The 14,508-nt window shown below is 40.8% G+C and overlaps 1 protein-coding gene across 1 annotated transcript in view; it reads right to left on the reverse strand.

The window, feature by feature from the left end:
- Nucleotides 1–3,604: 3,604 nt before the first annotated feature.
- The window catches only part of LOC149313241 (A disintegrin and metalloproteinase with thrombospondin motifs 3-like), a 142,309-nt gene continuing 131,405 nt past the window's right edge, over nucleotides 3,605–14,508 (reverse strand). Inside the window, exon 22 of the mRNA XM_089526333.1 lies at nucleotides 3,605–6,874. Within this exon, the coding sequence (XP_089382459.1) occupies nucleotides 6,303–6,874 (572 nt within the window). The 3' untranslated portion in view covers nucleotides 3,605–6,302. The remainder of the gene's footprint in view (nucleotides 6,875–14,508) is intronic.

The raw sequence follows: 14,508 nt of genomic DNA on the forward strand, positions 1-14,508 counted from the left end.
TGAGAAAAGCAGAAGAAACTCAAGGCAGTATTTATCCCTTCCAAAATTAGTTTGAAAACTCTGCATGAGTCCTAAAAAGAGAGAGACATGTGGAATAAAGGACCTTGTTTCTGAGTCCATTTGAGTCTTAGAAGCAATCTTCAAATGCTTCCTTCCTACCTAATGATGATTCCTTTGGCCTGTGAAAGGTTTTTTTTTTTTTTGTCCAAAAATAGCATATCTTGCTAGAACAGCACTATTTGCTTGGTAGCCCAAGAATACCTCTGCTTTTGGAATCCAAAGACATAGTCGGGTTAGTCTGGAAAATCAGTGTGCAAAGGGATCTTGCAGCATCTTTGACACTAACTGAAAGAGAGAAGTTGGTGGCACAAACGTTTGTAGACTTGAGCCCACTTCCTCAGAAGCATCTGCTTTTGGATGTCATCTTTGTCCCAGCATTGCATCTAGCGTGGGACCTAAACATATTTTCAGTCAGCTGGAGATGCGACTTGCCCTACCTATTTGTTTTAAAACATACATCCATTCCTATTTCCCATTCTGAAGAAAGCGAAGACTCAGTTTTATGAAGAAAAAATACTCTTAGTAGGATAACAATAAGCATAAAAGGCAGGAAATTGTTTAAGGAAAAAAAAGATTAGCCAAGGGTCTAAGCAAGTTTTTTTTCCTCTCTGAAAAAATGGCAGGTCTTTGGAAATTGCAAAAATCCGAAAGAGAGGAAGTGACCACAAAAGACCCTATCTTTGATATTTATCTTTTCCTATAAGGTAGAAGTGGTTCACCTGGGCACTCCACAGGTGATAATGCACACATGGTAGACAGTGGTGGAGGTTTCAAACACCGTTTGAAATAAATGCTATGCAACTGCATAAGGTTAGCAGTGAGATAGGAAAGGAATGGTAGATGGAGACCTGAGTACAAAGTAAAATGAGGAAGGCACTTTTATAAGGAGGAAGTAGGGGGAACAGGGGAACCCAGAAAGTTAATATTGGTTTAGGAAGCATGCCCCTTTAAGTTACTATAAGAAATGCAAAATCCTTCCCTTCCTCCAGATTTTGAATTAATTGCTTAATAGGAATATTAATCTCTGTCCATCTGCCATACTGCCCCACCTGCCTACATTTCACAGATGAAATCTGGAATACGTGAGGTCAAGCAACATTAGAATGTGCTCAAGATGACAAAAGTGATTATGAGGAAGAAAACATGAGGTAGGAGAGGTTGCAGCAGTTGGCTTTTGCAAGAGCTGACTGGGAAAGACAAGATTCCAACCCCTTTTCCCTCTCCCACTGCTAACTAAACTAAATGCAAATGACAATGACACTTGGAACGCAGTTTGCAGAAATGGAAGTAGGCTGAGGGTGAAGGGGAAAGTGGGAGGAGAAAGAACCTGGAATATTTTAAAAACATCTGGAAAAGTGTGATGACAAGGGTTAGTTGGTACTTCCCATGCTAAATCAGGAGGGTATATATTAAAAGCCCAAATGACTAAGAAGTGTTGGGGATTCAGGTATCCTAAGGCTTCAGCCTTTGTTAAGGAAACAAAAATATCCAAATATCAAAAATATCAAAGCCAAGCCTGTTAGGATCTAGCTTTAAATCAGCAGAGTAGCAGAAATGTGTCCTTGCCTAACTATGCTTCTCTAAGAACTGAGACTGACTCAAAGACAACATAAATAGCTGGCCATTTAAAACAAAAGTTTACTAATGGCTTGAATCTACATATGCATGGAGGCTACATCCTAACCTAGCTAATGAACAGTTTATGTAAAAGAAGAAATCTTTATCTCACCATCTTTCCAGAAGAAAGTTGAGAGAGTAGGGAAATGGGGGACCAGATAGTAGCAGGAGACTCTCTTTGTGTGAGAAACTTCCTAAAAGAGGTGACCTGAATGACATGGTTTGTTTACCAATATACAAAGGTATTTATTGCCCCTGTGATTCAGTAGAACCAAATGGGATATTTTAATGAGAGAAGACAGTGGAGTTTGCATGCAGGGAAAATCCTACCTATCTGAGGAGGGGAGAGAGAGAATGCTGAAATTTTCCAACAAGAAGCAGCTACCATAGTTTGAGAATATTATGATAACACGACTCACTGGAAAAGATAATAATGTTTGATAAAGTGCACAACAGTAGGAAAAGAGGGAGACTAGACTGCAGGTGGGTTGACTCAGTAAAGAGAGCTAAGGGCTCTGAGCATGCAAGACTTGAGGAGGGCAATTGATGGCTGGGACTCTTGGACATCTTTCATTCATAGGCTCACCGGATGAAGCTAAAGTGATGGTACGGCAAATCCTATCTCTCCATCAGTGGCTAATTGTCAGCACTCCTCTTTCCTCCTAAACTCTAAGCAGTGATTCTTAAATTTTAGTCCTCCAGATGTTTTGAACCTCAGATCCCAGCATTGCTGACTATTGGCCAGGCTAGCTGGAGAAAACAAAGGCTGGGAATCAGTTCTCATTAGTTGCTCTGATAGAGGACTCAGCAAAGATGGACAATGGGTTGAGAAAGGTTGAGGATACTGGGGAGTTCTCAATGGAATCTGCAGCCATGATAACCTCCTCCAATCTAGCCACATTATGCCTCCATATTCTCTCTCTCTCTCTGTGTGTGTGTGTGTGTGTGTGTATATATATATATATATATATAGAGAGAGAGAACAAAATAGAAGAGTTGCAGGACATCTCCACATTCCTGATCCACATGACTGCCAAACAGTAGTGTTTGGCAGTCATAATCGGGCATCTATGACCAGTATCTATTATTGTCACTACACTAGTGCAAATGATTCTGCACTTTTGGAGAACCTAGATCTGACTCCTGTTGGTTACTCCAAGCTAGGATCAATCCACTGAATCAATTGTGGAGTGGGGATTCGGTATGTAGATTTGATTCAATCCATCTACTAATTGAGATTAAGAGTAGGACTCAGGCCTGAGATGAAGATTTCAGCACAAGAGATGGTATCCAACACATTTTCCAGGTGTGGCATAGTGATTTGAGTGTTGGAGTACAACTCTGGAGACCAGGGTTCAATTCCCAGCTTGGTTATGAAACCCACGGGTGACCTTGGGCAAGATACATGTTCTCAGCCTCAGGGGAAGGCAACATAAAACCTCATTTGAACAACTTTTGCCAATAAAACCTCATGATAGGGTCACCTTATGGTCACCATAAGTCAGAAATGACTTGAAGGCACACAGCAGCAACAACAGTCAGCTGCATAACCTATTTCACTAGCAGCAATATTTCTAGGGTCCACAAAAACAAATGTGACCCCTTACACAGTTGTAAAAAAACATGTAATGCTATGCACCCCTTGCATAGTTGGAACAAGAATGTAACACTGAGTATAATTTTTTTTCTTTGCTAAACATACTTTTGAATTAAGCTTAGTATGTGTATTTTTATCAGGCTATGAGCTATAGTCTAACACTGATGTGCATATAAGTATCTTTAGACTGCAACCGTGTCATATTTCTCTGCATTACATTTGTAATGGGTGAGTAAAGCCATTATTTTGTGTGTTTTTTAATATTCATTAGATAAAACACTAGCAAAAAAACAAACAAACCACCAACAGCAATGGCATACTTTTAATAAATAGCTTTACTTTTCATTCCTATATACAAGTACTTTACAGCAAAACCCAGGAGAGAAGAGTACATCTGCCTCACAGGAATGGTGTGTTCCATAGCAATCCAAATTTATCACAGATAAATGTGGTGGTATGGGTAGCAAGACAGCGCCTGACCCCACCTTGAGATCCATGAATGTATATGTTCATGTTCAGCCTCATCTGAAAATACCATACCTGTGTCTCATCATTCATGCCTGTTCTCATTTGGAGATGCTTTTTGGCTTGACAAATGTCTAACAGGCTATTTAATAGAAAGAATAATAATAAAACTGTAACATTGCCTTCAAGCACTACCATATTTTGACTGTAGCACCCAAAGAAAAATATGGCTGATGCTTCTCATGAGCCTAACACTTTCTTTTTTGGGGAAAAGGAGTGGTACGTGTACACTGATGTGCTCACATGCAAATCTTGAGCCTTCTTCTGTGAGTGTATCCTGCTGCCTTATATTCAGTCAGACCAGTAGTCTTTCCATATCAGTAGCCCCTAATATCAGGCCTCTTGCAAATATGTTTTCCAATTCTACTATTACAAATGTCAAGGCTAGAGTCTGGCACCTTGTGTATGTAAAGCACTTCTTGTTTTTACTGCTACATTCCACCTTTCTTTTATGGAATCAAAGGCAGCAGTTCACAGGCTCCTTAAGCAGTCCTTCCATGAAGATATTGGCCACACTTGGTATTGCTTAGCTTCAAAAGTGCTGGTTTATTCTGTGCTCTACAGAACCATGTGCTATGTCAGTGTGTTATGCCAAAGATTTTTCACAGCCTCAGGCAAAAGGCATAGTGCCTCCTATCAATTTATCTGCTGAACTCAACTGGATCAGCAACTGACCCTTCAAAACTTGCAATAGGACAATGCCATTATCACAGGTGATAGCAGCAAACTAATTTAGGTAGCTTTAGTACAGACCATTTGATGCACACCTATACCCCTGAAAAGAAGAAAATGGTGGGTTCAGGAGTAATAGCTAGGAGCTACTATTGCTGCTGCCTACCAGGATCCCCTGCTGGAGGCTCTTTGCTCACTATGCCTAATGGGAGGGGCAAGATTTTTGTGCAGCTACCATTAATCTCAATGGGGATGTGCCCATACAGACCTTTCTCAGCCGTTATATTAATTTCTTCTTCTTAGGCTCTGTTGTTAAGCTGCAGCTCACCTAGTACAGCAGTGGGTAGGGCTGCCCCATGATGCAGGAGAGATTCAGAATGGGAATCTCTCCTGATTCACTATACAGATGCCAGCACTATAAATGGTGCATGCTTGCAATGCTGGTTGTATAGGCAAGTTTTGGAATTCAGTGTGCAACTTGGACTATGGTTTGTACACACCTCCCATGTGCAACGGGTTCTGTGGATTTCCAGTGGGGCAGGGAAAAGAAAGAAGGCACTATGATGCCAGGCCTCAATAAAGCCCCCTTAAGTATAGGCTGGGGTTTTAGCTTGGAGCTTCCTTTTCTTTCTTTGTTCTGTCTGGAGGCACAGAGAATCAGTTTTGGTTTATGCCTTAGTACATTTCCACTACCCAACCTATATCCCCCTAAAGTGGCACAAATGAATCACCTGAAAACACATACATTTTGTACCTTACCATTCCCCAAGCTATGTGTTACAGGACTGTGATAATAATCCAACTGCTCTCTGAAGTGACAGACAAATGGGAGATTATCTCTCACAGTAATGCTACAAGCTGGGATCCAAAGAGCTGTAGACAGACCTTTCACTCCACCATCAGCCTTCTGATAGCTCTGCACCAAAACTAGAAGCAAAGAATTCAGACTTTCAGAGTTAACTCCTTTCTTTCCTACTAAGGAATCCATGCTCATGGAAAGCCACTCAAGAGCTGCTATGTTACAGCACAAAGAAATCCGGAAATCTCCCAAGAAATGTCCTGAAGCTGTTTAACCACATATATGGAAACAGCTGAATTTGTGGATTGAGCTCTTTGGATCTCAGTTGACAAGCATGCTCATGGAATGTGAATAAGGCAGAACTTGTATGGTAGGCACCCAAACATGACCCTGAAATGTAAAATTCATACACGAATGGCTGAAGAACACAAAATTCTGAAAAAATAATACTGCTTTTCTTTCCCTTCCTCTGTTGCTAATATACACTATGTACACGGCAGCTGCAACTTTGAATCATACTATTAATCATTTTATAGATATAAATTAGCAATACAATTTGTTGTTCCATGGTAAAAAATATTTTGTAGAAATGTAAAAGTTTGGTTCCTCTGATTGGTTGCCTTTCCCCATTCTCTACCCCTTCAAACAACATTCACTTTATTTTTCTTTATCTTCAGTTAATTAATAATATATCTTTTGGGGTTTTTTTTTAAAGCAGCTGATGTACAACATAGATTTCTGGTTGGCAGGAAAGGGCCAGCCCACTCAACTACCTGCTTTCTTGTGTCATTTTGGAGTTTCCCTTTGAAATATGCAGGTAACCAGATACTGAGGGAGGGGAAGAAAGAAAAGAAAAAGAGAGGAAGGATGGATTTGACTGCAAAGTGAACCTGCACTTTCCCCCACTCTCCATTTCAGTTACTGATGTTGAGAGTCCTGCACTTGGAAATTTTGCATGCACCATGATACTGGGAACGAAACAACAAGACGACCTCCACTTTCATTAACCCTCTCTTTCCCCACTTCTAAGTTTCATCTTTCCACAGTTGAAACCCTTGGAAGCTGCCACCTGTCAGTTTGCTTCTCATTTCTCCTTGAGGTTCTGTGTGGAGAATGAACATCAGCTGAGCTGTTATTTTCCACTATGGTTGGACTGCTATCTAATGAGGTTGAAGAATTGTGGGTAAGGAGATGGCCACTTTTGGTTGGTGGCTGGTATGGCATTGCCACTGACCCAGAAGTCTTGTTTCTTGCTTGGTTCTTCACTCTTCGCTGCAGTGGACTGATTACTCTGGACCTGCTGTGGGTCTGAGGAACAAGTGCATGGGTGTCTTCTGCCAAGGACATCCTGCCCAAAGAACCTGGACCCTCAGACTGAGGTGAGAGTAAAGATGTTGGACCAACCAAAGTCTTAGGTGGGTCACCATGGGTGGCTATGATTTCCTCTTCAGTTTCTGCAGCTTCACTCAGGAAAGGAGGTGGCAGGGTGCTACTACGTTTACTGCAAGATTCACAGCACAGCTTTTTGTAGCCTGGGATTGAACAGTACCGGGCAAGCACCTCCATCTGGCAGAAGATGGATTTATCTCCTTGGCAAGGTTCATCTGGAAAAGAAAAAAACACCATGAATTTGGAGTGGCATTTTGTTGAGAAGCAAGGTATAACTCAAATGGAACTGCACCCCGAATAGTCTAAACTCTCAATACATGTTTAGGTGAATTAAGTTTTTGTACTCTAATGGAGCAAAGGCATTACAATCAAAGAAGCTCCATGCCACTAATTCTGAAAGGAATGCATTCCACTGATTTTGATAAGTCTCAGTCCTAGGTGCTGTTGAGATTTAAGACAGAGTATTAAAACCAGTGGAACTTAACTGGAACATAAATGCCACTAATTTCACTAATTTCAGTGAAATTGCTTTAAAAATCAGAGAGCCGGTGTGGATAGTAGTTTGAGTGTTGGACCACAACTCTGGACACTAGAGGTTTCAATCCCCACTTGGCCATGGAAACACACTGGGTGACTTTGACCTAGTCACACTCTCAGAAAAAGCCAAAGGAAAACTGTTTTTGAACAAATCTTGCCAAGAAAATCCCATGATAGCTTGTCTTTAGGGTCACTATATGTTTGAAACAACTTGAAAGCACACAACAACACAAAAACCTTAAACATCACTGTATATAATTGCTGTGATCCTGTTGGTGTTATACTCATGGGTAATTATTCTTACACATGCAGATCTACTTTGATGTACCTAGCTGACCGCTGTGCAACTAAGGTTGTAATCCTTTATTAATTTCACTCTTGATGGAAGGAACAAATAATTTGAACAATTTTCTTCCCAATGCAAGCAAGTCCTTGAAAGCAGGACTAATATTATCCATAGAGTAATTGCTGCATCCACTGCAGAAAATGCTGTTTTTCTGTTGGAAAATGCCTGTTTTCAACAACTTTTTCACGGCAGGAAGAAAATTACTAAAATTACTCATTACTTCCTTTAGCAAAACAATCGCAGCCCTACAATCTCTCTACTGGAATAATTGGGATGAATATACAAACTGGGTGGCAGTAGCTGGGGAAGTGAGGAGAATCCAAAAGAACGTGATTTCTTCCACCTCTAGGCAGCTGCCTGCAACTCTTTCAGGATATCAGCTGTCCCCGCCTGCTCTAATCTAAGCTTAATAACACTGCTTTTAAAAGTCAAAGAGCTCTAAATGTACACCTTGGGAGGACACTTTCATTGAGTGGCTTCTAAAGGTCAGATTAAAGGCACATTTTTACAAAGTCCCCTATGATTACACCATCATTTGAAAATCAGTGTATGCTGTGCCTTATTGCTGAGCTGAGAGACCCATTTTAAAGTGGAGTATTACATCTTTGTCCCCCAGCATTCACACCTTTTTTTACCCCCGCAAATACATCTGCAGATACTTCATCTAGAAGCAATTTTTAACCTGAGGGAAACAGGATGGACGGATCAATCCCTCGTCCATTAGGAAGGCAAACTGGGTCGACCTTTGGGCAGTAAATAGGACAACCTGAAGAAAAATTTAGACAATATGAGCTGCTATGAGAAAGAGGGCATTTTTCTCATGGTAAGGGACCGGATCTTGTCTGATTCTGGAAGCTAAGCCGGGTCAGCTCTGGTAAGAAGTTGGATAGGAGACTCCCAATGAAAACCAGATGCTGTAGTCTATATATCAGAGGCAGGAACTGGCAAAACTGCTTCTGAGTATTCCATGCCTAAGAAAATTAGAAAATTCATGGGGCGGCCATAAATTAACAGGCAACTAATAGGCACATACACAAACACACAAATACACGTTGGAGAAAATGGAGAGGATCCTACATCATACTGGCAGAGTACACATCACCACTGGCATATTTAGGGCAGGTAGAGAGAAACAAGACGGCAATGGTAACCCCCCTCTGAAAAAACCTGCCAAGAAAAGTCTGAAACGACTTGAAGGCAAACAGCAGCAGCAACAACAAGACAGACAGAGGTGTCAGAAGCCTCTCTGTCTACCTGGCTGTTTCTCCTAATGCCAGGCATAGCCCTCACCCCCAAACCAACCAAAACAAGAAAGAAAGAAAAAAGAAGACAAAGTCAGTAGTAGGTCTAAAGTCACTTTTGGGGGAATAAATTTGGCCCAAAATGGGGCAGTGAGGGCTGTTATGGGTCTGTGGTGGTGCAAATTAACCTTCATACTTCCTCAAAGACTCTTGAAACCCAGACCTGCAAAAGATCTCAGGTCTGGTACAAGATTATTAAATAAGGAGAGGGGTTGTAAATAAGGCTGCATCTACACTGCAGAATTAATGCAGTTTGACACTGCTTTAACTGCTATGACTCTGCTATGGAATTCTGGGATTTGTAGTTTTGTGTGCCATTTAGTCTTCTCTGTCAGAGAACTCTGATGCCACAACAAACTACAGATCCCAGGATTCCATAGCATTGAGCCATGATAGTTAAAGTGGGGTCAAACTGCATTAACCCGGCAGTGTGGCAGGAGCCATTGCATTTTAAAATTTGCTTGCAGGTTTTTAAACATCTGACTAGAGTACCTCAGTGTTACTGGTTTTTTTTTAATTTAATGTGTTTTTTATCAGGGTTGTATTGTTTTTATTATCTTTTTTGGTGGATCTGTGTGTGTGTGTGTGTGTGTTTGTGTGTGTGCGAGAGAGAGAGAGAGAGAGAGAGAGAGAGAGAGATTCACTTGGAAACTTTTATCTTGAAGGATATGTCAATTTATAAAACAAACAACAAAGAAAGTAAAGATGAATTAAGAATCATGAGGGAATTAAATTTCACTATTAATCCATTATTATTATAATGAATATTTTTTCGTATAAATCATTGTATCAATACATAATTATTTTATTAATGGAGTTAATAACGCCAACTTTAAAATTAAGAAAATTCCCAGGGTGGCTTCTGCTTTTCAAAACTGAAGAATAACAGTTAATATTGGTGTTGAAAGAAGTCACTCAACACAGATCCTTAAAACAGCAATGAAATGAAAAATTTCAAAAAGATTTCTTTTTTAAAAATGTCAAAATGTACAGAAAGGGATCCCACAACCCTTTATTGTTTTAAGACGCAGCTGTGCATCTTCCCATCGCCTCTTTTAGAGATTATGTTTAATTTAGGATTCCCCTTCTTCATTTCACTCTATTATATGACTATTAGATCTCTGTCCCTTTCTTCTTCAAAACTGTGTCAGTGTGAAATTTATTCAAACAGTATTAATTTAAAAAGCATAAAGAAGTTTCTCATCTACTCTCTAAACCAGATATGGTCAACCATGGAGTTCTATTTGCTGGTGGATTGCAGCTCCCACCATCCCCAGCCTAGCAAAGTCAAGGGGGAATGACCCTAATGGCACCATCTTGCATTTGGAAGACCACAGTTACCCACTTCTGCTTGAACATTCCTTGGAGGTGCATTCACTTCTACACACATACACTCTGGGCATTTTTGCCTCATTGTGCTTAAGCAATGCAAATTACTGCAAGTCATATGAGTGGCAAAACAAATGGGTTTTATCTCCCCTCCACCTCGTCCCATTTGTTGCAAGATGTAATCTTGAATTTTCCAGTTCCATAAATTATTTTTCTGCTTCTGGGCAAAACAACAATTTCAAGAGATTGGCAAGCATTCTCAGAACATAACAGAGCATTAACAGCATCCTGAGCTAAGCTAGATGTGAATTTAGAAGTTCTGTAATGAACCCTCCTACGGGTTTTGTGTTGCTTTCTTGTTTGTTTGTTTGTCAATGGTAGAGCTACATAGGAGGGGAGAGATATTTGGACTGGGACTGAAAAGCTAGTGGGTTTAACCCTCATTCTCCTGTTATTTTCCTGGTCTAAAATCCCTCTGTCCTTAGTGCATACATCCCATATTTTTGTATGTAAATTAATAAATTGTAATGTAAAGTCGAAGGCTTTCATGGCCGGCATCCATAGTTTTTTGTGGGTTTTTCGAGCTACATGGCCATGTTCTAGCAGAGCAGAGAAAGAAATTCTGCTAGAACATGGCCACATAGCCCGAAAAACCCACAAAAAACTAATAAATTGTAGCCCAGCTATCCAGAGCTTGGAGGACAACTCCCAGAACTTCAACATTAGGAGGAACTTCCTGACAGTAAGGGCTGTTTGACAGTACAACACATTCCCTCGGAGTGTGGTGGAGTCTCCTTCTTTGGAGGTCTTTAAGCAGAGGCTGGATGGCCATCTGTCAGGGATGCTTTGATTGAGAGTTCATGCATGGCAGGGGGTTGGACTGGATAGCCCTTGTGGTCTCTTCCAGTTCTACGATTCTATGAACCTCGAAATCAACACAGGCATCGGCTAAGCCATGTTGGTTGGAGAATTCTGGGAGTAATAGGCCCTAAAGGGATCTACATACATCCGGTTTCTTAATATCTACTTTTAACTGCTTTGGCACTAACTTCAATGGTGTCTGTATTCAGAGAGATCTTGTAGCACCTTTGAGACTATCTGAAAGAAAGAAGTTGGCAACATGGGCTTTCATAGACTTAAGTCTACTTCCTCAGATGCATTTGGTGGAGTGGAAAGCCAGCTACTCCACCAAATGCATCTGAGGAAGTAGACCCAAGTCTACCAAAGCTCATGCTGCCAACTTCTTTCATTCAGTTAGTCTCAAAGGTGCTGCAAGATCTCTCTACATACTGATTCTACGGACTAACACAGCTGTATCTTTGAATTCCAGTGCTGTCTCTTGGCTTCCATGCCCATGGGATGGTGAATTATTCTAGGGTTTAGGTTTAAAGGAACTATCCACGGTGCAGAAACCAATGTCCAAAAGGGTTTCCTTGACAGGCTTCTTTAAAGGTTGCAAACTGTCAACTTAGGCTCATTGGTTTGTGTGATTATGTATTCCTGCATGGCAGGGGGTTGGACTGGATGACCCTTGTGGTCTCTTCCAACTCTATGATTCTATGATCAGGTCACAGCCGCAATGGCCCCAGGCCCAAGGGGATAATCTGCAGACTCTTCCTGTCAAACGGTCTGAAGATAACATGCAAACCTCATTATTATCATTTTCCCTTTCCCTATTTGCTTTTTAAAAAATAAAATAAAAAGGGGTTCACAATAATTGGCCCTCCAAATGCTTCGAATTTCTGGCCTCAGGATTCCTGGTCATTGGTCCTGCAACTTCTGGGAGGTGGAAATCTAAAAGTTTGACAGCCACTGTTTCAGAAAGTTTGCACAGAGATATATTTTTTTTTGGGTGACTTTCCGGGTGGCTTAACAAAGATAATGTCACAACATGGAGTTCAGAATTTGTCTTAAAAGAGTGTACAGTGACCTCCAGGTGTGCGACTTTGACTTTTGTGGATTTGGTTATCCACAGATTTGATTAATATGTCCTCTTTAGGAATTTCTAGGTCCTCCAGCACACTCTGCCAAGATGTTGACCATAGAGGTGAGATGGAGAATCTAGAGATGTCTAGAGAGAACAATTCTCTAGGCATTTATAGGTCTTCCAATGTGATTCTATGGTCATGCTCTGGCTCATGTTGACCACTGATTTTTCTGGAGAACGTAGAGATTTCTAAAGAGGTGTTTTCTCAGGTAAAAAGAACAGTGTTTTATTTGCAGTTTTCCCTCTTTCGTGGGAGTCCTATGCTCCAAACCCCAGCAAATGTGGAGGACCTACTGTATAACCCAGTGCACACTTCTTATATGGCTGGATTCAATGGTTAAAACACATGCCATTTCTTCACAAATCAAGTAAAATCCCCCATGGCAGCTGGGGGAAATAAATGCAATAACACACATTCAGTTTGCGAAACTAGCTTGCTAAGTGTACAACAGTATCTTGGTTTGTATCTAGAAAGAAGTTTTGGTTGTCTGGGGGATGCTACTTGAGTTCTCCTTCTTTACTCTGAGCCAGGAATGCATGAGGGACCAATAGGATAGTTTAATGTTCTTTTAAAAAAGAGAGCAACAGATAGAAAAATACAATTTCTCCTAGAAGAAAACCCATGTTCATATAGCAGGCAACTCTTTGCTTCCCTCTGGTGTCCAAATGGTGAGAAAACACTACAGGTTTCATAAAGTTACGCTTTCTTCTTCAAGGCCTGTTTCTGCAGGTTGGGAAAATAACACTTCCAGAGGTTAACCAAAATAAAACATATGGACAAGGATGGGAAAACTGTGGCCCTCCAGGTGTTTATGCATTGCATGCCCCACCATCTTTAACCATTCTCTCTATTGGATAGTTTTGATGGGAGCTGCAATCCAACATCATCTGGAGTGACACAAATTCCTCACCACTTGTTTTAGATAAATCTAGAAAGCCAGTGTAGTGTAGTGGTTTAAGCATTGGACTACAACTCAAGAGACCAGGATTTGAATCCCTGCTCAGCCATGAAAGCCAATGGGCGACCTTGGGCAAGTCACACTCCCTCAGCCTCAAGAGGATGGCAATGGCAAACCCTCTCAGAAGAAACTTGCCAAGAAAACCCCATGATAGGCTCATCATAAGAAACAACTTGAAAGCATCCAACAATATTACTGCCTGTTGTCCTAGATGTTTGGGGTTCCAGATACCATTGCACCTAGGCAACAGTGGACTCCTCTTGTTCCTAATATTTTTATGGTGTGTCTTCTCAGGACATCCTTTCGCATTACAGAATGATAGCCCTGTGTTTCACTTTTGAGAGGCATGGGAACATCCTATGGGATATTGGGATTTGCATTTAAAAATTTTGTTAGAAAAAGAATTCTCAGCCAGAGAGCTAAAGTTCCTCACAAAACTTCAAATCTCAGGATGACATGGGATAGAACTATGTCAGTTAAAGGTGAAACCATTGTGTTGTAACTATGTAGTATGAAAAGGTCGAGAGAGAGAACTTTTCTCCAGATGCAGGAGGGAATCATGGTAGTTGATTTGCCTTTCCAAGATCCTGTGTCAATTTCAATCCCTGGTACCTCTAGTTATAGTGGTGGATGTCAGGAAAGAGTTCTGTTCTGAGATAATGAATGACAGCTAGTGGCTTCTATGTCAGTAAGGCAATGAATCTACTATGGGTTTTAGTCCTGAATTTCAGCACCTTTAATATTCATGGTAAAGTCCAGGGTGGCTTCACCATCCTAATGACACATTGGAGAGTCAGGATAGAAAATACTGGCCTAGATAGGTGATTAATTTGAACTGCTATAAGTAAGGTTTCTATATCTGCTGGAAAATATTCTGTTAGCTAGGTCAGTGCATTTTTTTGTCCAAGGGAGAGGTTGTATTTCCCCATATGAATCAATTTGGGTTATGAGATCTCTGGGAGAAGGCTTTCTCAGCCCCACCGTCCTAATAGCTACGTGTGGTAAGGATGTGAAAGAAGTGTCTTTGGTGGCTGCTCCCACTTTCTGAACCTCTTATTGAGAGGATGGTCTGCTCCCTATTATATTTCTGTTGGGAGGCAATCAAAATTGACTGGCTGTTGAGGAACAAGCTTCTAAAGTTGGAGCTGTGTTTTTAACACACACACACACACACACACACACACACACACACACACACACAATGTCTCTTAAAATAGCTTTTAATTTTACTGTGCTTTAATATCAGAAATAAGAAGAACAGTTGTTTTAGCAACAATTGTTAGTTACTGGGTGTTTCCAGATGAAACTTTTATAGTCTCTCAATACTATTTCATTCATTGTGTGTGGGCAATCCAGACAGGGATGTTTGTAACCCTTCCATGTTCCACTA

This window comes from Sceloporus occidentalis, unplaced genomic scaffold (genome assembly GCF_023333645.1).
Source record: "Sceloporus occidentalis isolate IW3139 unplaced genomic scaffold, rSceOcc1.0.p SCAF_5, whole genome shotgun sequence".
Lineage (NCBI taxonomy): Eukaryota > Metazoa > Chordata > Lepidosauria > Squamata > Phrynosomatidae > Sceloporus > Sceloporus occidentalis.